This window comes from Convolutriloba macropyga, chromosome 6, assembly GCF_964194025.1.
Source record: "Convolutriloba macropyga chromosome 6, txConMacr16.3, whole genome shotgun sequence".
NCBI classification, from domain to species: domain Eukaryota; kingdom Metazoa; phylum Xenacoelomorpha; order Acoela; family Convolutidae; genus Convolutriloba; species Convolutriloba macropyga.
The window spans coordinates 70361950-70385792 of NC_134473.1; the positions used below are offsets into that span (position 1 = coordinate 70361950).

The following is a 23843-nucleotide window of genomic DNA, read 5'->3' on the forward strand; positions in this document are numbered from 1 at the left end:
AAGACTGAAAAATTTTCGGAAACAATTGCAAATTTAACAAAATCTGGCTAAAATTCAAGATTTTAATATCTTAACCATTTCATGGTCATTGTCCCAGGAGACTATCCAGTATCTCTCTTTTAAGCCTGAAATAGTTTAAATCTTGAATTAACGAATTCGTGATATTAAACTCTTGAAGAACATTCCATTACATCCATAAACTAATATCAACTGATAACATATTAGCAAGCCCTAGAGAAAGTTCCATGGCTCTTGAGGCTAGATAAACCTAAATATTGTCAAGAAATTTCAGAAACTTAAAAAAAATTGCAAGTTTTGTCAAAATATTGCTAAAATTTGTGATATTAAAAGGTTGAAAATTCATCCATGACCAACAAAATTTTTCCAGTAACTTATTATCGGAGCTTTTCTGGCCCTTGAGGCTCTTAAAACCTGAATAATGACTATATCAAAAACTGAAAAAAAATGGCAAAAATTGTCAAAAAAAATGCTAAAAGTCGTGATGTTAAAATCTTGCAAGACATTCCATTACATCTAGAAATTATACAGTAACTTATTTTTAAACCCTAGAGGAGTTTCATTGGCTCTTGAGGCTGAAAAGAACCTAAAAAACCGGCAAAAAGTTAAAAAAAAACTTGAAGTTTTATCAAAAATTTTTTAAAATTTGTTACATTAAAAAGTTGAAAAACTATTCCATGGCCAATAAAAAATTGACAGTAATTTATTATCAAACCCCTTAGGATGTTTTCTGTTCCCTGGGTCTGTAAAGACCTGACTAAGGAAAAACAAAAGCACGCTTTGTCAAAAAAAGGCTAAAATTCGTGATGTTAAAATGTTGAAACCATTCCATTATCACAAGAAACTAAGCAGTAACCTATTATTAAAACTTAGATGAGCTTCCTTCACACCTGGGGCCGTTAAAAATAATAAAATGTCAAACATTTTCAGTGAGTGGTTGTTCGTCAGTAGCTAGAAACGGGGGGGGGGCACCGAGGTCTGATGGGGGGTAACAGTGAGGTGGGTGGGGGTAACAGCGCATGGGGACAATAGTGGGGGGTCAGGAGTGGAGGGGTCTTCAACGTCTAAGAACCGCCCTTCACCGTATGTCTCCAAAACAGTTTGAGCTGAAAGGCTCTACGAGCACTTAATGCCCTCTGGGCGCTACATATCTATCCCGTTTTTGAGGACGAAAAGTCAAAAGCGTCAGACGAAAAATTGGTCAAACAAAAAATTGCATTAAAAAAAGACAGACAGGACAAATTTGATTGATACAATCTTCGTTTGAGATTGTATAATTACTAATTAATATTACCGGAAGCAGCTAAATTTTATGTGCTGATTCGTAATACAAATTCAGGCACTGCCGGGAAGTAAACCCCGTTAATCCAATTGACCAACATTGTATTTGAAACAGGATGTGTCAATAGGTGTTCTAAATTAGTGCAACCAGTTTATCACGATTGTAAACTGCAGAACAATAAGCTCAACACTTATACAAATACGCATTTACGCTAGTGCACTATGACAAACCTAGTACACAATAACTTAAAGAGCCGGCTTTATCCAGTTCGTTTTGATTTTGCTCCTCTGACCTCGACCGTATTCAATATTTTGCGTAATAATGCGACTGTTTCTAAGTTTTCATTACGTGACTCACGAATCGCGAAGCGTTTCAAGATATCAAGTCAGAATTTCGAAGTGAATTCTGCAGAGTCGCGGAACAATGCTTAAAACACTCACGTGCACATTTTAAAATGCCGAAAGTCTGCAGTGCCAGAAGTTAAAATGCCAGAAGTTGCTATTTTGCCAGAAGTTGACTTCCGACATTTTAAAACGTTTCGTGTTTTAAGCATGGTTAAATGACTCTGCATAAGTCACTTCGAAATTCTGACTCAATATCTCGAACCGCTTCGCGGTTTTCGATAAACGCCAGAAGTTCTCAGTGACTTCAAGCAGAGTCACTGAGAACTTCTGAGGTTATCAACATAACCTACTAACGTCGGGAGAATTAACCATTACTTAAAACACGAAACGCGTACGTTTTAAAATGACAAAACCAACGGAAGTCAACTTCTGGCTAAGTAGGAATGTCCGGATCTGCACACTTTTGGCATTGTAAATCTGATTAAAACAAATAACGTGAACAAATCATAAAGCGATTTAAAAAGAAAGAGCAGGACAATTTCCAATACAATCGAGAGAATTGAATGCACTGAAATCTCGACAACCAAAATTATCACACTGCCAACCTCTGAGAGTCAACAAAGCATACCAAGCTTTAAAAACAAAATTTAGATAACGAAAAATATGTATAAACATGATCGAAGAACTCGGAGACAGAAACAAATTGGTCAGAAAAAATGACAATTATGCAAAAACAATCGGTAGAGTACCGGCAATAACCATTAAACTTGTACTTTATAGCTAACAAAGACTTAAAATAACAAAAATAGAATAACAGCAAGAAGAAAACCAACTTGGCTTTCAGATCACCACAAAATGCAGTCAGAACAAAACCGACTAAGGGTTTACTAAGGGTTTTCAAATGATGCTATTGGCAAAAAGAAACAAGTAACAGCAATTGATGATTTACCCTTGGGTCTGTGTTGTTGAATGAACTAAGGTTTAATAGCTTCGATAACCTAATTGTGGCTAACAAAAACTAACCAAATTAACCGAAAGTCAATTGTAGTTGCATTGAACGCAATAACACATCCGCCGAAATTTAGCGGATTTCCTGTAATCAAGTCAGATTAGTAGTCTCGAAATTAAAAAGGATGTAGGCCGTAAAAGTTATAATAATGCATCGATTTAGTTTACATTTATACTTTATGAGAATAGTGAATTTAGAAGTACATTCTAGATGCGATAATTTCAATAAGGCGGAATTAAAGCGTTAAGGTTCAACTAAAATCGGAAACCAAAAGGACGTGCGGTTAGATTGCTAGCATAGAAGATTCGGATTTGCTTATTCTCTCGGTAGAACATAGTCATCTATGACTGATGATATTTCAAATTCTTCATAAAGATATACGTAAGATGTAGTGGATATTCGGTGGATTTATCCCTCCACTCGATAGGCTATATGAACAACAGCGTTTTCAATGCTAAAACACTCATTACTTTGTTCATATACGCTTAGCACAAAAATTTATTTTGAGGATAAAGGTGGATCCAAAACTGGCCAGTCGACCAAGGGGGGGGGGGGTCAAAGTACTTACTTCGCAATGGTTCCTCATTCCAATCTCAACCTGCTCCCTGATGATGTCCTTCATCATGACCCACTTGACGAACTCTGTCTTTGAGAAGAGCTGCAATCTGAATCTGTGTCTGCTGTTTCTAGTCAGGCAGTACTTGGTGTGGATGATGAAACTGTCGCTGAACTTGCTGTGATTGCGCACCGTCGCATGAGCACTGTACAGCTTTAAAAAATAAATGACATGTAAACAGATAAAAATATCTAATGGAGCAGAGGCAGGTTAAATATAGTTTTATCAATTCTTAAGGAACTTCTCAAAATTACTGCTCCTAACTTCTCCCGACTGCTGCTGATCTATAAGAACTCGGATCCATGCCAAACATAGCCGGCAGATTGCCGTAATAGCTGCGAAAGAATAGACATGCGTACCGTATAATAGAGATAGAAACATATACAGATACAAGTTGAAAAAAATATCGAAGCCGATCAAAAAGCTATGTAAAAAAGATTCAGCGATAAATTAATAAAGCTTGTTAAAAATTGATTGCGCAGAAGCCTTTTTATTAGGGACCTTTATTACACATATGAGTTCCTTTGACCTTAAACAAATTCAAATTAAACATAAGTGAAAAAGTCATTTTATTGAGTGGGGTAAGTCACGTATGATCAAAATCTGATCACGCAAATAATCATAAAATCTTTGCTAGAGAGAGAACGAGAAATGACGTCATGCGCGCCCTAAGCGAGAGGAAGAAGTCATTCAGAAAATTTGACTTTTTCAGCTTTGCTGCGTGAACAAATGTAAAACGAAAAAAAGCGTCAGACGAAATGAAGAACATAGCATGAACACAAATTTTGACGTCACGAACACAAATTTTAACTACAAAGCAGTAAAAGTCATTGAAAAAGTCAATTCCAAGAAGTCAGGGTAAGACGAAACAAAAATCTGTTAGACGAAATAAAAAACATAGCAGGACAAGTCCTGACATACAATTCAAAGAATTTTCATTGAATAAACAAAATACTAGACCTAGAAGGGACTGAGTGGATTGGGGAAACCATTTCCAAAAGAAATCAGATCAATAAAATATAAAAAACAGAAAATCAAAGTCAAAATCACGCATGTGAACAAAAAACCACTAGCGAGAAATGGAAATTTAGTTCAAAAAAAAACTATGCCTAGAATGAACTATGAAAGGATTGGGAAAACCATTTAGAAAAAAAATCCGATCCAAAAAATTGAAAAAACATTAAAATTCAAAGTGAAATTGCCGCATGTGAACAAAAAAACCACTAGCGAACTTTTGATCAAACACCGCTTTCTCACTCTACTTCAAAACTAGAGCGAAAAATTTTCACACCTCAAAACCACTCGCTTTTTTCGCTCCACTTCCTGTTTCGGCGTGACCAAAATCACAACTCCAATTTGACTTCAAAAATCATGAAAATGTGTGAACAGATCTTAAAAAAAAGAGTGCCCCAATACAATTCACATTCTTTGAATTGTAAAAACCAAGAGCACGGCAATAGAGCTCAGCTCAGCTCCAATACAATTCACATTCTTTGAATTGTAAAAACCAAGAGCACGGCAATAGAGCTCAGCTCAGCTTACAGCTTCGCAGCTATAATAATGATATTTCAGTTTCTTTCCTGCAGGTAGAATAAAGCCATCCGTTTTTGATATTTTCAAACGTTCACAGTGGCAGTTATAAATTGAAACAGCGGTTCACATCTAAAGTTATCAGCCAAATAGCTCACATTAGCTTGTTCACTCACACAGGCCGTCGTAAACGTTTTCGTTCACTCTAGGTTAGAGATAAATTCCAATATTCATAATGATTCATAATCAGGATTCATAGTCATTTATTTGTCAGATGCTACAGTCTATCGCGACTTGACTATTGTAATGCATATTAATACTGCCTACCTGAAAAAAGACTGAAAAGCTTCAGAAAGTTCAGAATGCCGCAGTACGCTTTATTTTTGGAAAACCTCGTTCAACAAGAGCAACACAGCTGATGAAATAGCTGTAATGGTTACCAATTAAACAGCGAATTCAGTTTAAAGTAGGCTGTCTTATGCACAAGGTGAAAAACAAAATGCCCCAGCGTATCTGCAAAGTCTGTTCCGACTTAATGTGGACTCTGCTAACCCAAATAGTCGTGAAATGTTTAGGGTGCCTGCTGGTAAAACAAAATTCCAAAAAGCTGCTTTCGAGAACAGTGGATGCCTCTTCTGGAATGGCCTGCCGAGTTTTCTTAGAAACGAACTAAATTACAAAGTGTTCAAGCAGATGCTAAAAACGATGCTTTTTTGCCAGGTCTACTGATTCTTATTCATGCACTTTTGAGATCAGAAAAAGTGCTAAAACCTCCATCATCATCATCATCATCATGAATAATCACGTTTAAAGCCATGACGGGTAAACTAACCCAGATTAAATTATTTTCTACAATTCTTTTTGCAACAAAACTGATATTGTGAATTCAAGTTTGATCAAAGCATATTTGTGACAAATGCTAATCATAATATTAGATTATTGAACACAAATAGATTAATATCCTGATGAATAGTTTAAACTTCTTCGAGTAACGGGTAAAAAAAAATCTGATTGATTAAAAGCCACTTGTACCTTTTTCTCGATAAACTCAGCAGGATCGACGTACTGCATTTCAGTGCAAGCGACAGTTTTGGGTGCTATGGGTACATTGGAGTTGGTGGGCATCACATAAGTCAGTTCCCTCTGCTGTTTCTTCTTGCCTCCTCTCCCATTTAACTCCCCTCCGCCTCCCCCAGAAACACTCCCCTCCGAGGGTACATTCTGCCAACTTCCACACTTGAAGTCTGTAGCGTCTCTCCGTTTTAGCACCTAAAAATGACAACTTTATTATGATCCGTTAAAATTTTTTATCGGTTGATAGCAAACGGTAGATACGCAATAGACGCTAATTAATTAATTACTTTCGCAAAATTTTAAAATATTCTTGAATTTTGACTATATTTGGCTTTCTCAACTAGGCCAATTTTTGGAAAACCCGACTGGAATTTTGATCTTGTATAAATGAAACCTTTTAATGTATTCATGAGCTTTAAACTTCTGTTAGATATTGGGTTTTAAATTTTAAAACATTAATAAACATTGCAATTAATGTCTTTTGACGATGTGTAAATTGTTCTCAATAACAAGAAATCCTAGCTGCTTCTTTCTGAAACGTATGTGCACATAAGAACTTTTTTGGTTTTCCGACTTTGATTTCTCTAGAAATTAAAAGTGAATTTTTGGTGATTTGCGAATAACTGTTTTTTAGTTGACTTGTGTCTCAGTCTCAAAAAAAAAACATTTCTGTTCAGTCAGCCTTCTGATAAAGCCTTAACTTAGCCGGCAGATTGCCGGAAAATAGCCGCGATAGACGCTTGTTGCCTTCCATGAATTGAAACAACTAAAGAAATAAGGTTGACAGATCGACCACCAGCTTTTTAATAGAGCAATAGACTTTTTGGGTTAGATTCGGACTGTCATTTTAATGAGACACATACGCTCTATAAAGAAAAAGCCTTAATAGAACCTTTTCAAAAATAATATTCAAAATCAAAAGCTCAAGACTCTAATACTCAAGAATTAGGGTATATACGTTTGGCACTACTTAGATGCACACTATTGACCTTAAGTAAATGTTCATAAAATTTGAAGTTCATTAAGCGAGTTCAGAAATCATTTTTTTGAGTGAGGCAAGTCACGCAATTGAACAAAAATTAGGAAAAATGACCTAACGCTTACAAATTTTACCTGCAAAGCAGTAGAAATCACATATTGAAAAAGTATATTCCAAGAAGTCGGGTCGCAAGAATCATCGATGGAGACGAGGAATTAAAAAACATAGGACACGTCCTGAAATACAATTCAAAAATGTATTAATTTGTGACCTGACAATCATTTACTCCGCTTTAAAAGGCAAATGAGAGCTGTTAGTAATGAGACTAACCTATAAAAAAAACACCAGAACAACAAAACTAAGCAAGACTAAAAATGCAACTTTTATTTTTTGAAAAGACAGGATCAACATCAAAAAATAACTGCTAAGAAGTTAAACTGCCAACTATATTCCTATACTTCTGATTAGCAACCGGTCATTAAATGGTGATGGGTCCTCTCATTAATATTAAATCATAAATTAAAAAAATAACCAAAAATGGCAATAAAACTCGTTGAATATTTTTTAAGAACACTTAGTATAAAAGTCACAAAACGCAACAGCTCTGAAGGAAACAATTATATTCATTAATTGATTGCTCAATGACCACCGTTGAGACCTGTATTCAACGAGAATCAGTGATAAGACAGCGATAAGTACAAATACTAGCAAAACAAAAAAATCACTAGGCTTTTTTCAAAACCGAACAAGCGTATAAGTCACAAAAAGCAATAGCTATGAAATCAAATGACTTGCTTTAATTGAAGCCTTGTTAGCAACCAATGAGACCTGCCGATAATGACACTAAGTTAAGACGACAACGTTGAAAAGACAAACTCGCAAAACTCAAAGACTTCGAGATTATTGATAACAATTAGTGTCAAAGTCATAGAAATCACTAGCTTTGAACAAAAACGATTGAGTCCATAAACGGAAACCCTATTAGCAGCATCACAGACCTGTCCCCAATGAGATTAAATGATATGACATCAAAAAGTACGATAAATACTTGAACTCAAAAATTCACTCAAAATTTTTGAAAAAACGTAGTGTCAAAGTCATGAAAACCACTAGCTATTAACTCGAGCCGTTAATTAATTTCATTTATGCCTCATTAGCAACCAATCAAACCTGTCATTGATGATACTAAGTGATAAGACAACAGATAATTTTAAAAAAGGTGGCAAAATCTAAAATTCACTAATATTTTATGACAATAGTGAAGTCATAAAAACTTTTAGCTTCCCTTAATGAATTCAAGCAAAGGCAAGTAGGCACAATTAGAGCACATATGTACCGTCTTAAAAGCACTGAAGGAGAGGAAACTCTGAAAAGAAATCAAATTGACGCATCTGAAAAAAAAACCATCTCAAAAACCCCCAAATTGCTCAAACACCAATTTCTCACTCCACTTTAAAGGAATTTTGAAAACAGTCACGCCTCAAACCTAGTCGATTTTTCGCTCCCTTTACTATTTCATTGTGCCCAAAATCACCACTCTAATTTGACTTCTCACTGACGTGAAAAAGCCGAAAAAAGCGTGAAGAGATCGCAACACTACTTGACATGGCTCTTCAAAACCAGCAAAAGCATAAACTTCCTACGTATTTTTGTGACGTTCTCAACTGCTGCAGCTACTCATCTTTAAAACCTATCTCTCTTTTACAAAAAAGATAATTACGCTTATTCACTTCAGATAAAAAGCGATCACTGCAACGACTTAATTGCGAAGAATTCAATCTTAACCGTTTATGAGCTACATATTTAAGAACTTCTCAAATTTGTTCTGAAAGCTATAAACAGTCAACACACTTAAGATTTTTGCAATTATCTTTTCACTTTTAAACAATACTGTGTAAGGGTAATCCTCAGAAGTTACGATCTGAAATTGTTAGAAGAGCCCCTTTGTAAACCAAAGATCAAAATTCCATTTGGTATCGAGGTGCTAAACTTTATAACAGACTGAGTAAAATTAGAGTTATTTCATCAGACTTGGATTTGTCTTCTGGAAAGAAAATATCCAATTTTTGACACCAAATAAAAAACAACTCCTATTTAGTCAATAATTATGAACTAACAAGATTAATATTCGAATAGAAATAAGAATCTTAATTATTTGAAAATCAAAAAATTACCTCGACTGCAAAATGATGAGCAGTCAATCTCTGGATGACTAGTCAATCGTTTATAGTAACAAATTTCTCTCCTCGTTTGACTTCGCATTAATGTCTTTAGAAGTACATATCATTAATACTACTCTAATTGTTTGTTAGTTCGAGATGCACTGAATTTAGAAATGGCGCTAGTTATATAATCCATTATACATGTTAAAAGATTATTGTTAATTTGTAATTAGTGGCAGATTGAAATAGCAGATCCGAATGATCTCGTTATCTATCCTCGCTTATTGTTGATTTGTATCACAATAACTAAAATGATTCTTTCTTTCTTTCTAACTTATGGTAACACATTAAAATCAATCGCTTCCTCTCCACAACATTACCTGATGATAGAAGTCGCTCTTCATGAAAAGCATGTTGAAAGCACTGTCCACACTGATGTAGTAGACATTGTCTAGGTACATGGTATAGTCGCTCTTCTTGTCATGTACACTACAATGGCACTGCACCTCCTCAATGTCCGAGGAGGCAATCGCGGGTTCCGGGTGATCATTCTCTTCATCATCCTCATCTTCGATGAAGACAGGCCGGGTTGAGGATGGGTTTGTAATGTTCAGCGGGTTCGTCAACTCGTCACTACAGAACGACACCATTGCTATTCTGTCATGATAGTTACTTCACAGAAAAATTAAATATTGTACCAAAAGTTGAAAAAGCTATTTCGTTACAAAGCGGTTTTGAAACATTCAAACGCTACAAACTAAAAAAAATCAAAACGCAGCGACATATGGTACATTTTCTCCGATCAGCTCAATTGAACTGCATATAAACACTACACTCTGGGGAACTTCATTTTTAAGGCAATCTTCACTGAAAAAATTCTGCCAATCAAAATGAAGTTGAGCTCAGTATCCTTTAAAAATTAAAAACGGAAACTACTCCAGTCACGAAATCTCGCATAAAAAGACTGACCAAAATAAATCAAGTCGTTGAGAAAAAAATTCAAAAGGACTCAAATACTTTGTATAACTTTGTAGGAACAATGGAAGAAACCGACATACTAACACTTTATTTAAAAAAGCTTGATAGTAAAGCCTTGGCGTAAGCAACTCGGCTATTCAAACGCTTTGAATGAATTTATGTAGTACAAGAACATCAATTTTTGACTTTTACCCTCTTGCAACACTCATCTCAACAATATATTACTAACACCCACCGCTTTGCCCTGGATCCATATCTGACAGACCGCTGTCGCGAATTTCTCCTGACAAGTTCACAATTATCGGGATCGTCCTTGCCAGTCTTCTTTACATTCACATCTGAACTGGAGCTATCAAATTTGTGACTCTTCTTGGAGTACGAGGATCGGTAATGATGAGAGTAAGGCATATCTTTACTGAGTCGTTTACGCTTATACGCGTGCCATATGATAAGAAGCATTTAGCTAATACCAAAAATTCTAGGTATCAATTTGGAATTTGGCCGGACCAATCATTACTTCAAACTATTTGGTCCAAATTTCAAGAACGCAGTGCTGAACATATGTACAGTAAAGACTAAGTGGCAAATTTGCTGATAATCAACATTGTTTGTCAATGTAGTCATTCGATCACCTGAGTTGTTTACCGTGAACTACAAATTTCAATCAATCTCGGCTATTTTGAACTGAAATGCCTCACCCTTCTGATCAAATTCTTGGTACAATATTGAAATGCTCGACAATAAACTAAAGCATTCCTTTGAGTCACCGATTGAACCAGTTCATACAACTAATATCCTCTGAATATCGTTGTCAGATGGCTCGAAAAGTCGCAATAATCCGAATAATGATTTTAATTAGTACATATAAACACAAACCGACAAATCGACCGAGCACTAGAGATCACTCAAAAATGATGAACGAAAGCGTGAAAAATTCACTTGAGAAGTCAACGAATGTTCTAGAAGAAAAGCGCAAAATTGTCAAGCGAAAGATTTGCATTAAAAAAGACACACGTTTACAATAATTGCTATGAACTGCGTTCAAGAGCAATTAAAAAGCTCATAACAATTTTATAATAATTAGTATAATACGTGTTGCAGCACTAAATTTCTGCAGTCGCAAAGATATTTGAAATTAATTTGCACTTATAGGATTTGTCTAATTAAACAAAATTCAACATTGTAACTTAAAATTGATATCTAACCAAGAAATTCATTGCTTCGACCTTAAAAAAATTTATTTCGAGGTTGGCGACTTTTTTGCTTAGTCAACTTTGACCGCATGATTGCAGAGACACACAAGAAAAGGCAGCATTGAAAAGCTCTTGGAAACTCCAATCAAATTTTGGAGATGTTTTCAAGTTATTTTGTTTCTTGCAAAAGGCGGCCTTTCATTTCTTGACATATTTACACCTCATATGAGCTTAGATGTAACTTGAAAAAAAAAAGCAATAGCTACATTGAATACCTGTGTCAACATCGATATCGTGCACATGCTTAAAGCTCTGTCAACATACTAGATTCGGGAGCTCTCCAGGGAGATTGTTGACGCGGCTATTAATAATGATTCACTGTGTATCGACACGTACTCGGTAACTGGAAAAGAGTGCATAACGTACTTGGATGGGGGAACAAATGGAAAAGTCCAACATTTGAATTATAGGAATGACAAAATTCTTCAACTACGGCGAAGCATAGGTGTTACAGCGTCAATTGTTTTAACAATTACTATTTTCAACTGCCACAAATGTTTACAAAATAGCAAAGATAGGATTTACCGAAACACCGAAATTCTAATACCTTGTTAGTAGTAAGTTAATAATAAACTCGAATTTTTCCGTTGTTGAAAGTCAGATCTATCAATTACCAGCAAAACAACTCAGCCACTTGAACTTCAGTGACCTCTAGTAGCATTTTCATACGTTCAACAGAAAGTAGAATTGAGAAGAATTGGAAAGAGCTAGCACAAATTTACGAACAGAGCTAGTAGTAATAAAAGTGCGTAGAACTAATCACTCATAAAAGAAAAGCCTTTATTCTGAGTACGTACAAAGTTCATATTACACAAAAATATGCTTCGAAAAATGATTTATAAAAGCTCTTTGAAGATTTAGAGAATAAAAACCATTCAAAATCATTAACTAATGACGGACACGTTTCTGCCGAATAACATCTGATATCATCTGTTAAATGCCAACACAATGATAAAAAAAATATAAGAATCGAAAGATGCGAATTCATAATTGATCACAATTTAACAAAATTTGCAGTAAAGAACGCTTTCTAGAACAATATTTTCCTCAATTAAAAATCCTCTATTTTTAAGAGAACATTTACTTACCCCTCTTCGCGTGTGAGTGTCTTTGCCTTGATTTCTGCCGTCACAACTTCCAAACTTGTATCCACTTCTTTGCGTCTGGGGCCAACTCGTCTTTGCGTCTGGGGTCTCTCTGTCTGAGGAACATCTACCCTGACATCAACCTGCAGCATATCTTGACCTTCGTTTCATATAGCCGACTGATGTCAATGGCTGACTTTAAACCTTTCAAGCCGCAAAACCACCCACCTCTTCGCCCCACTTATTAGGTTAGGCGTGACCAAGATCACCCCTCAAATTTGAATTCAAAAAATCGTGAAAAGACACAGTCAGGGAAATCCTGGAAAAAACATACAGTCGTATTCAGCCAAAAGGAACTAGATTTGAAATAACTACTGGAACAACTCGCAAAACGCAATCCCAAGCCAAAACTGATTTAAGAAGAACATAGCCAGCAGATAGCAGGAATACCAGCAAAATAGACTTGCATGCCATAAAATACAGATTGAAAAAAATAGAAATGGGTTGAAAAAGTTGTCCGCACCTCTTAAAAGACTGTGGGAACTTTTAGCGAAGAATTCACAAGGCTTGTTAAATTTAAACTTAACCAATTTTTTTTTAAAAAAAATGAAGTTTTTGAGGTTCAAAGATCATTTTGTAGAGTGAGGTGAGTCAGGCGTGGTCAAAATCTAGTCGTGACAGGCAGGTAAATTTAAATTAAAGGGGGTTTAACCCAAGAAAAAGTTTTTTTGGTGCATAACTTTTGACATTGGAGAGGTTCGAACCCTCAATCGCCCTGGTTAAAGTCGGACGCCTTAACCACTCAGCGCTATCGCATTGAATGATTCCAAATTAGATCACGCAAAAAGCATAAAGGGGTAGGTATGTACGTGCGGAGAGGGGGAAAGACCTTTCGAACTTCAATATGAGTTCCTGGAACAACCAATAGTTCCTTATCAATATATATTAAAACCAAGCTACTGTTAAAATTCAAAGTTCCAAAACTTAAGGCAAAGTTCTAAAACAGAAGTCAAAAACTAAGTAATCAAAAAATCAAGTCATGAACACACTTGCTCCAGTTAAAAATTTTTAGAATACCAACATTCCTCTTCGAGTCCGAGAAAATCAAGAGCACCCCAAAACAGCTACACTAAGCTTACAGCTTTGCAGCAATAAAACATTTCATTTCTAAAGAAAAGTCAGAACTTTTCTCTCGGACAACGAATTGTAAAAAGACAAACGAACAATGAATTGTAAAAAGTCATGAGAACAATTTAGCCCCGGATATCGTTTCGCGGAAATTACAAAAAAAAGCTCAAAAACACCACCGAATAACGTCGGGCGAACTACTCTTAAACGACCAGCGAACTACTCTTAAACGACCAGCGAGCGGTAATAGCCCGCTGAGGTTGAAGGATGCTAGCATTTGGGTTCAGGGGAGTGAGCTGAGTGGGGGTGGGGGTGTGGGACACAAATTTTTAGGGACACAAATAGTCTCCTGAAAACAGTTTTGTTGAATCGCATTCTTAGAGACTAATAAGGTGCAAAGCTAAGAACTTAATGACCTCCAGGCGTTACCCGTTTTTGAGGGCCAAAAAAATTGGTCAAGCAAAAATTCTCACAAAAAAGACCACATGATTAATATAATTGCTACAAACTTTGTTTGAGAGCAATTAATAATCCAGGTCAAAGCTTTATCTGACCTTTTCAGGTCAGATGTTTATTATCAAATTTATGGCCGGCAGATTGCCAGAATAGCTGCGAAAGAATAGACGTGCGTGCCGTATAATCAAGATAGAAACAGATACAGATCTAAATTGAAAAGACGCCGCTCAAAAAGCTAGGTGAAAACTTCTGCGATAAATTATTATAGCTTGTTAAATTTCATTCCACAGAAGCCTCTGATTAGGGACCTTCACTGTACATATGAGTTTCTTTGACCTTAAACTAACTCAAACTAAACATAAATTTTAAAGTGCAAAAGTCATTTTATTGAGTCAAGTAAGTCACGTATGATCAAAATCTAATAACGAAAATGATCTTGAAATCTTTGCTAGAGAGATAGAGAGAGAGAGAGAGAGAAATGACGTCGCGCACGCAAACGCCGTTAGTGAGAGGAAGAGTTCATTCAGAAAATTTAACTTTCAGCTTTGCTGTGTGAACAAATGTACAACGAAAAAAAGAGCGTCAGACGAAACAAAAAACATAGGACAAGAAATGACGTACAATTCAAAGAATTTTCATTGACTAAAAATCAATGTCAAAATGAAAAAACCACTAGCGAAAAGGGAAACTTGGTTCAAACAACAAACTAGGCCTAAAATGAACTATGAACTGATTGGAAGGACGCTTTAGAAAAACATACCGGCAGATTGCCGGAAAATAGCCGCCGTTGATTCCAATAAGCATGATTGGGATTGAAATAACAGAAGATATTGAAAAAAAAAGATTTTTGTACAAAAACATTTTTTTAAGTCCGATTTATTTTGATGGCATTTCGTAGTTAACATACTTCTGTTTCTTAGAGTGAGGCTACAGGGGCTCCTATCAATAACAATAAGCATTAGAGATGGTAAATAAGACTTATAGGAACGACGTTCAACTAGCGGGCATCTAAAATTGGGCTTTATGGGTTTATCCCGTTTCTAATTCTGACATCCATTTTTGTACTAACTCTGTTCATTTTGAATTGCTTTGCTGAGCAACTGATGTTCAAAATCACTTTTAGCAGAATGAGAGAAGAGAGAAACTAGCCTAGAGAAGTCAAAAAGATTTCACGCAAAATGTTGAAAAAGCGGCAAAATGAGGTAAAGCGGAACATTTTTTACTCGACGAAGTAAAAAAAAATAGGAGCGCTATAATAGGCGGCTGAGAAGATGAGGGCGGCTATTTAAAAAAAATCCAATCCAAAAAATTGAAAAAGAAAAAATCAAAGTGAAAATGCCGCATGCGAACAAGAAACCCTTTTAAAATTAGAGCGATAAAATTTCACGCCGCAAAACCACTCGCTTTCTCGTTCCAATTCCTGTTTAGGCGTGACCAAAATAATTCAGATGGACTTCAAAAAAGATGAAAATGTGAACAGATCTTAAAAAAAACATAGCCAGAAGAATTCCGGAAACGATTCGAAGAGGAAATCCATTCATGTAAACGCCATCCAACTACTCGTCAGACAAAACGTGCCTCCACTAATTTATGATTATCTTGAAGCAAAATTATAAAACGAAAAAGTAAAAACAGGAAAATCAAATCTGTTAAAATATGGGAAAAAAGGATCGAACTATGTCATAAATTGAGATCCGGAAATAACTATCTCTGCCAAAATTACTTCATCAAAACAACTAGTACCTACAATAACCACTTATGAGAAATTTTCAGAAATACTTGAAGCCACCTCATGAAAAATAAGCTCTTACAAACTAAAAAACTGGAAACAGAAATTCCTTTGCTCAAATTCCAAACAAAATTTCAGCCAATAGGGTATCCAGATATTCGTAAAACAATAGGCAAGTCATAATAGGCTAAGAAACTTGTCTAAAAAACAAAAAAAACTATTTCATGTCCACAAAACTCTAACCACTTGTTATCTAAAAATTGATCAAGTAATAGGGCTCTTCTCAATAAGAATCTAAGGAAGGAAAGAAAATAATCGTTAAAAAATCGCAAAAACTAACCCAAAAATCAGCAAAATAAATGAAAAACCACCGAATTAGCATAAATTCAAATGAATTTCCAGAAGCCTTCAAAACACAAGCAAAACTAGACTTGAATTTTAACAAAATCATAACCGAACCTGTTAACCAAAAAATTGAAAAACACTGCTTTAAAATGCCGCACGGCTTTAAAAATTTCGCCGGCTTAGAGAAATTTTTTTCACACCACAATTTCTCGCTCTAGAAAACAGCAATATGAAAAAAGCCGCTCTCTTTTCGCTCCACTCTTCATTTTGTTCGGCAGCAAAGTAGCTCCACATTTTTTCACGTTTTTCATTTCCTGCTTCAAATTTCACTCCAATGAAATTGATTAAAAAAAGACTTTTCCAATACTCCTCTTGAGTCATAAGACAGCGCCCCAATACAATTTAAATTCTTTGAATTGTAATAAAAAACTAAGAGCACCGCAACACAGCGCCCCTCAGCTTACAGCTTCGCAGCTATAATGAAAACTGAATGCAAAATTCAATTCATACTGAATTTTTCTCTTTCCCAATTAAAGTCATCTATTCTTTGTGATGATAACGTGAGTTATTAAAAAAAAACCAGTATCATAAATATTTGCAGTGCATCCAGTTAAAAGATTCTTTCCTCATTTATAATATAACGTGAACAAAAAACAATTTAAAAAACATAGCTCGCAGATTGTCAGAAAATAGCCCCAATAGCTTTGTAGATCTGCAATCTCAAAAAGATAGTAAAAGGAGACGAACAAAATCAGAAATTTTTCATTAAATGCTGAGATGTTATATTTTGATAATGAATCTGTATAACTTATTGCAGCTTCTATTAGCTGCATTTAAATAACCTTCAATTAAAGTGACATTGACTCACTTGACCTTATCTCTTTGAATTAAATTTAAAAAAGTCAATTTCAGAGAGAGGAAGTCATTTTTGAGAGTGAGGTAAGTCACGTGTGACCAAAAATTTAATCACGCGAATGAGCCAAAAAAAAAATCTCGCTCCACTTAGATTTAAAAATGATATTGCATAATCGAATGAACAAAAAGCAAATTTGATGTGGTTGTGACGTCATATGGTCGTAAAATCTCGACGAAGAAATAAAAAAACGTAGCAGGACAAGTCCTGACGTACAATTCAAAGAATTTTCATTTACTAAACAGAAAAAACTAGACCTCGAATGGACAATGAATTAATTGAGAAAATAATTTTTTAAAAAAATCAGATAAAAATAAGAAAAAAAATCAATGTCAAAACGCAGCATGTGAACACAAAAAACCACTAGCGAGAAATGAAAATTTAATTCAAACAAAAAACTAGGCCTAGAAAGGCTGTGAATGGATTGGGGAAAACCATTTAGAAAAAAAATCCGATTCGAAAAATCGAAAAAACAGTAAAAATCAGAGTGAAATTGCCACATGTGAAAAAAACCACTACCGCGAAACCGAATTTTTGTTCAAATACCGTTTTCTCACTCTACTTTAAAATTAGAGCGAAAAAAATTCACGCCGCAAAACCACTCGCTTTTTCGCTCCACTTCCTGTTTTGACGTGACCAAAATCACTACTCCAATTTGACTTCAAAAATCATGAAAATAAGTGAACAGATCTTAAAAAAAAGACAGCGCCCCAATACAATTCAAATTCTTTGAATTGTAAAAACATAGCAGCACAAGTCCTAATGTGCAATTCAAAGAATTTTTATTGAGTAAACAAAAAACTAGACCTATAACGGACTAAAAAAGAATTGAGAAAATCCTTTCTGAAAAAATCAGATTAAAAAACAAAATCAATGTCAAAATGCCGCATTAGAAAAAAACGCGACTAGCGAGAAATGGAATTTTGGTTCAAACAAAAAAATTTTGGTTCAATCAAAAAAAACTGAATCGATTGAGAAAATCATTTAGAAATCCGATCCAAAAAATTGAAAAAAAAGTAAAAACCAAAAAGAAATTGCAGCATGTGAACAAACATAGCAGGCAGATTGCCGGAATAGCTGCGAAAGAATAAACCTGCGTGCCATATAATAGAGATAGAAACAGATACAGATCTAAATTGAAAAAAAAATCGACGCCGCTCAAAAAACTAGGTAAAAAAACATTCAGCGATAAATTAATAACGCTTGTTAAAATTCCTTCCACAGAAGCCTCTTATTAGGGACCTTTACTGCACATATGAGTTCCGTTGACCTTAAACAAATTCAAATTAAACTTAAGTTTTAAAGTGCAAAAGTCATTTTATTGAGTGAGGTAAGTCACGTATGATCAAAATCTAATCACGCAAATAACCTAAAAACTTTTGCTAAAACGAGTCAGAAATGACGTCACGTGCGCAAATGCCGTTAGTGAGAGGAAGAAGTCATTCAGAAAATTTGACTTTTTCAGCTTTGCTTTGTGAACAAATGTAAAACGAAAAAAAAAGCGTCAGACGACGAAACAAAAAACATAGCAGGACAAGTCCTGACGTACAATTCAAAGAATTTTCATTGACTTAACAAAAAACTAGACCTATAATGGACTATGAATGGATTGGGAAAACCATTTAGAAAAAAATTCTATCCAAAAAATTGAAAAAAAAACAGTAAAAATCAAAGTAAAATTGCCGCATGTGAACAAAAAACCACTAGCGAGAAAGCGAATTTTTGTTCAAACACCGTTTTCTCACTCTACTTTAAATTTAGAGCGAAAAAATTTCACGCCGCAAAACCACTCGCTCTTTCGCTCCACTTCCTGTTTCGGCGTGCCCAAAATCACTACTCCAATTTGACTTCAAAAATCATGAAAATGTGCGAACAGATCTTAAAAAAAAAGACAGCGCCCCAATACAATTCAAATTCTTTGAATTGTAAAAATCAAGAGCACCTCAATATAGCTTCGCTCAGCTTACAGCTTCGCAGCTATAAAAAATCACTAGAGAGAAAGCGAATTTTTGTTCCAACACCGTTTTCTCACTCTACTTTGAAATTAGAGCGAAAAAAATTCACGCCGCAAAACCACTCGCTTTTTTGCTCTACTTCCTGTCTATTAAAAAAAAGCAATTGTATGCTGAGAAAATAGACGGAACCTTGGGTTTCTTCTCGGGAACTTCATTGACAGAGGCGCTCGATGCAACCACATTGACACTTGTAGTTGAAGCTTCACTATGAAGGATATTCGGGTAAACAGCTTGACTTTCAGCAGGCTGTGCGCTGCGCGTATTGTTTGATTCTGGAGAACTGTTCTCTGATTCTACCGGACTGTTCTCGTTTTCATTCTCGTCGTTGTCAGAATCCTTTGCAGCTGGCGGTTGGAACTTACGTCCTATAAAAAAACGAAATCTAATTTTAGATTGGGATGCCACTCGAATAAGTCAACAAAGGAAAGCTTTCTAAACTCGTCATCTTTGCTCATAATTATCGCTTAAGACATGTAAGAATAATATTATTCATATATGTCTTAAGCTACAATTATTTTCGGATGACTTGATCTAAGAAGTCTTCAAAGCATCGCGTTCATTTTGGTATCATTGGAACATGTAACCAATGCATTCGTTCATAACTCTTCGATGAGAGTTCTAGAATCACAGTCTAACATTAGTCTTTGATCTTTTGACAGGATGCAACAACTGATCCAAAACGAAATAATCCCGATTAGGTAAAAAATGCCGAAAATTGAGATCCGATTGTGTGGCCAGTTGCACAAGAATTGAAGAACCGGTTATGTGGGTCCCTTTAAATATAGATTGAAATACTGTTTGCGTGAACTGTCTGTGAGATAAGCTATTGCTGGTTATCTTCGGAAAAAGATTTATTATTTTTGACTTATGATAACTACGTTAATTTTCAAATCAAACACTTGCCAGTCACATTTTTTTATGCCGACGGAACACTTACCAGTAAAAAGCGTCAGATCTTGGGCTGAGGTCGAATAAAAGCAAGTTTGTACAACTCTCTAAAATGAACATGTGAAAACAGCAACTAATGCTAACCGTAGTTTCGGTTGAGCTCTTTAAAGAGTAGCTCCTCTTTGCCATTTTCGAAGTAGAATGGATCTTTCTGGTAGCACTTGAAGTAGTGGTTGATGAGAGTGAGGCTCTTGTCCCTACTAGCAAAGGAAGCAAACACTGTATTGGATCCGTCCTTCTTAGCCACCATTATTGCAGTGGGGAACACCACCATTACCTGTTGCAGAACATTAGCAAAATGATTTTTGAAAAATACCCCAAAAACAAGTGCAATGAACCTGAAACTTAAATTTTTGAGCGTTTGGATCTGCCGTCTAAATAAGTGACCAGAAAAGCTATGTGGCGGAAGGTTTCAATGGATTACACCAATTTTATTCACAGTCAGCAATTGTAGTGTACTGACAAGAACTTGGTGCAAAAGATATGAAGACAAAAGACAGTGGGCGTACTTGAGGCGCATTTGCCAGCCACCAAATACACATTAGATTCCACCCCTAAATACTCATTCCATTTCTATGTGAACTGTTTTTAGCTGTACCTTAAAATTTTTGATTGTTGAGGGGGTGGGGCGGGTCTAAGCAACCACAGTGAAAAAGGCAATAGTAAATTCGAATCCAAGCATGCTAACTCTAATAACTTGTTCACTCGTTCTTTCTTCTTCCTCAAGGCTTCATCTCTCTAGTCAAGTTTACGTTGAACAAGTACAGCTTCTTTTCAAACTATATCAAGCTTATGTTATAATACACAATTTATATTAGCATTAATTCTTATTTTAGATCTTGATTTGATGTGTCATACCTGATGTTTCTTAAGTACTTCGATTTCTCTGAAGCTGATGAACATGACAAGTTTCCTGCGGATCATTGAGTTGAAATACAGACCCTGTGACGTCACGTACAACTTGCCTGAAAAGAGAAAATTTATAAGATTCTAGGATTCTCGGTAAAAAAATGACGGTATATCGATAAATTAAAAAATAGGCAGCAGCCTTAAGCTTTCCTAACAAAATCTATCTACCCTTCACCAATACACGTACTTTTTGTTAACAGTGAAGTCGAAAAGAAAAATTGTGAAATCTACTAAACTTATAACTGCAAAATTTCAAGCGTCGATCGTTACTTTCCATCACTAAATCAAAAAACTTCACAATTATCCCTGACGAAATATCCCTGATAATTCGGAAAATGAAAACGCCTCTAGGATAGCATATCCTGCTTAGCGAATAAAAACAAACATACCCGGCAGATTGCCGGAAAAAAGCCGCCGTTGATTCCAATAAGCATGATTTGGATTGAAAGAATAGAAGATACTGAAAAAAAGTTTTTGTACAAAAACATTTTTAAAGTCCGATTTATTTTGATGGCATTTCGTAGTTGAACATAACGTACTTCTGTTTCTTAGAGAGAGGCTACAGGTGCTACTATCAATACCAATAGGCATTAGAGATGGTAACTAAGACTTATAGGAACGACATTCAAATAGCGGGCATCTAAAATTGGGCTTTATGGGTTTATCCCGTTTCTACTTCTGACTTCAATTTTTTATACTGACTCTGTTCATTTTGAATTGCTTTGCTAAGCAACTGATGTTCAAAATCACTTTTAGCAGAATGAGAGAAGAGAGAAACTAGCCTAGAGAAGTCAAAAAGATTTCACGCAAAATGTTGAAAAGGCGGCAAAATGAGGTAAAGCGAAACATTTTTTTATTCGACGAAGTAAAAAAACATAGCAGGACAAACAAAAAACTAGGCCTAGAATGAGCTGTGAATGGATTGGGAAAACCATTTAGAAAAAAATCCGATCCAAAAAATCGAAAAAACAGTAAAAATCAGAGTGAAATTGCCGCATGTGAACAAAAAACCACTCCCGAGAAACCGAATTTTTGTTCGAACACCGTTTTCTCACTCTACTTTAAAATTAGAGCGATAAAAATTCACGCCGCAAAACCACTCGCTTTTTCGCTCCACTTCCTGTTTCGGCGTGACCAAAATCACTACTCCAATTTGACTTCAAAAATCATGAAAATGTGTGAACAGATCTTAAAAAAAAGACAGCGCCCCAATACAATTCAAATTCTTTGAATTGTAAGAAAAATAGGAGCGCTATAATAGCCGGCTGAGAAGATGAGGGCGGCTATTAAAAAAAATAGGAGCGCTATAATAGCCGGCTGAGAAGATGAGGGCGGCTATTAAAAACCTAATCTTATCTCACCTTGCTCTAATAATCCCGGATCCGTCTGTAGAGCACAGTTGTAATTAGTCAGCAAAATACCCTGTTTCTTCTCACCATTCATTCCCAACAACTTCTCAAAATCATCCACAATCTTCTGATACGAAGATGAAAATATGTTGGAGAATAAAGACCCAGAGGACTTGCTACCACTATTGGCCACTGACGCCTTCCTCGGATCTTGCTTCCGCTTTGAACCCGACTTCTGACTAACAGACCCGGAAGCCGTCAGTTTTGGTTCCATTGCTGGCGAGTTCAAAAGCGCCTGCTTCGGGACACTAACAGAAAGCTGAGCTGATGGAAATTGTTGGACTCCGTGTGGAGAAGCACTGCTACTTTCAAGTGACGTATCGGTCAGAACAGAGTTGTCGCGATTTGATTTTGTTTCTGAGGAATTAATGCTTCCAGAATTAGGACTAGCCTCTGTAGAATTGGTCGAGGCCGCAATTTCGGCGTTTCCTGTTACAGACCCATTAGCTACTGTTTCGCTTCTCAATCGCATTGTCCTGTTTGGTTCATGGCTTTCTTCATTTGAGACCACAGTTGAACTTCCAAAAGACGCAGCCAAGTAGGAGCTATCGTCATGTCCTCCAGACTCCTCAAAATTGCTTACATCACTAGCACCTAGTCCGTTAACTTGTGAATTACCAGCCGCAGCTTCGCTCCCAGACCCTGTTGATTTGGGCACCGAATCCGGGTTAGTTGATAACGCTACAAAAGGTCCGTTCCGATTACCATCATTGACCTTTGATTGTGTGAGGGTTGACTGTTCTGAACTCAGTAATCCGGATGAATTGAGACTCGAGTCTTTCGAATCTCCGTTATCGGATCCATTTGATATTTTGACTGCCATCTTTATTTAAACAATCAAATTGAAGCGGTCAATATGAGCAATAAAAACGAACGGTATAATTTACGGAGTAAGCAATATGGAAAAACGTTCAAGATTATAATATTGTGAATCAAATTAGAGCATATCTGTAATCACATCCAATAGTAGATTTGCTTATGAAGCAAAGAGCGATCGACAATAAATGTCTTCTAAACAACAATAACTAGGCACGAACAACTTTCACTATCGATAAACATCTAAACCATGAAGAACTTCGGACTTGGGTTAATTTTAGCACAATTATGCTGTTGCAAAATGACAAAATGGATAACCCACAAAGAAAGCTCATAAAAAATTTGAAGAATTTCGTTCTAATTTAGGACAGCTAAACTGTAAACGGAAAATAGCTAATACGAAAATTGCTCATACTAAACTTCCATCATGAGAGAGAAATTTAGTTTACAACACAATATTAGGAGAAAAGAGAAACATTCATTGAAGTAAGGAGCAATTTGTTGTTGTTGTTGGTTTTCTTGTGGTTTATTCACGCCGCAACATCTGGTGTCAATGACTGACTACAAATTGTAGTTAAGTTGTTTCTTTTCAAGGAACCAAATATTTCCTCCATTCATTCTCACTCCATCCTCTCTGAAATAAATGTATTCTATATGAACTGAAGAGGTAGTTGATTATTAACTGACTTCAATCAGCTAAAAAAAGTCAAACAAAATTTCAGGACTCTAAAGAACGATTCAATAATTGTATCGCAATAATAGGAGGATAACTTTGTTCTGTCTCTTTACGTCAAGAGCAATTTACTGGTTGACATAAATTTAAGACATAGTAATTCGCATTTCAG

General features: G+C 35.7%; 2 protein-coding genes across 5 annotated transcripts in view; one reads left to right on the plus strand and one right to left on the minus strand.

Annotated features, from left to right (window-relative positions):
- The window catches only part of LOC142340570 (uncharacterized), a 31151-nt gene extending 7512 nt beyond the window's left edge, over positions 1-23639 (minus strand). The window contains exons 1-8 of the mRNA XM_075391238.1: positions 22135-23639; positions 20723-20829; positions 19949-20141; positions 19046-19281; positions 12334-12473; positions 9395-9647; positions 5832-6068; positions 3222-3422 (exon numbers count right to left, since the gene is read on the minus strand). Of these exons, the coding sequence (XP_075247353.1) occupies positions 3222-3422; positions 5832-6068; positions 9395-9647; positions 12334-12473; positions 19046-19281; positions 19949-20141; positions 20723-20829; positions 22135-23005 (2238 nt within the window). The 5' untranslated portion in view covers positions 23006-23639. The remainder of the gene's footprint in view (positions 1-3221; positions 3423-5831; positions 6069-9394; positions 9648-12333; positions 12474-19045; positions 19282-19948; positions 20142-20722; positions 20830-22134) is intronic.
- LOC142340576 (uncharacterized) overlaps positions 1-23843 on the plus strand; it is a 200557-nt gene that overhangs the window by 56313 nt on the left and 120401 nt on the right. The window lies entirely within an intron of this gene.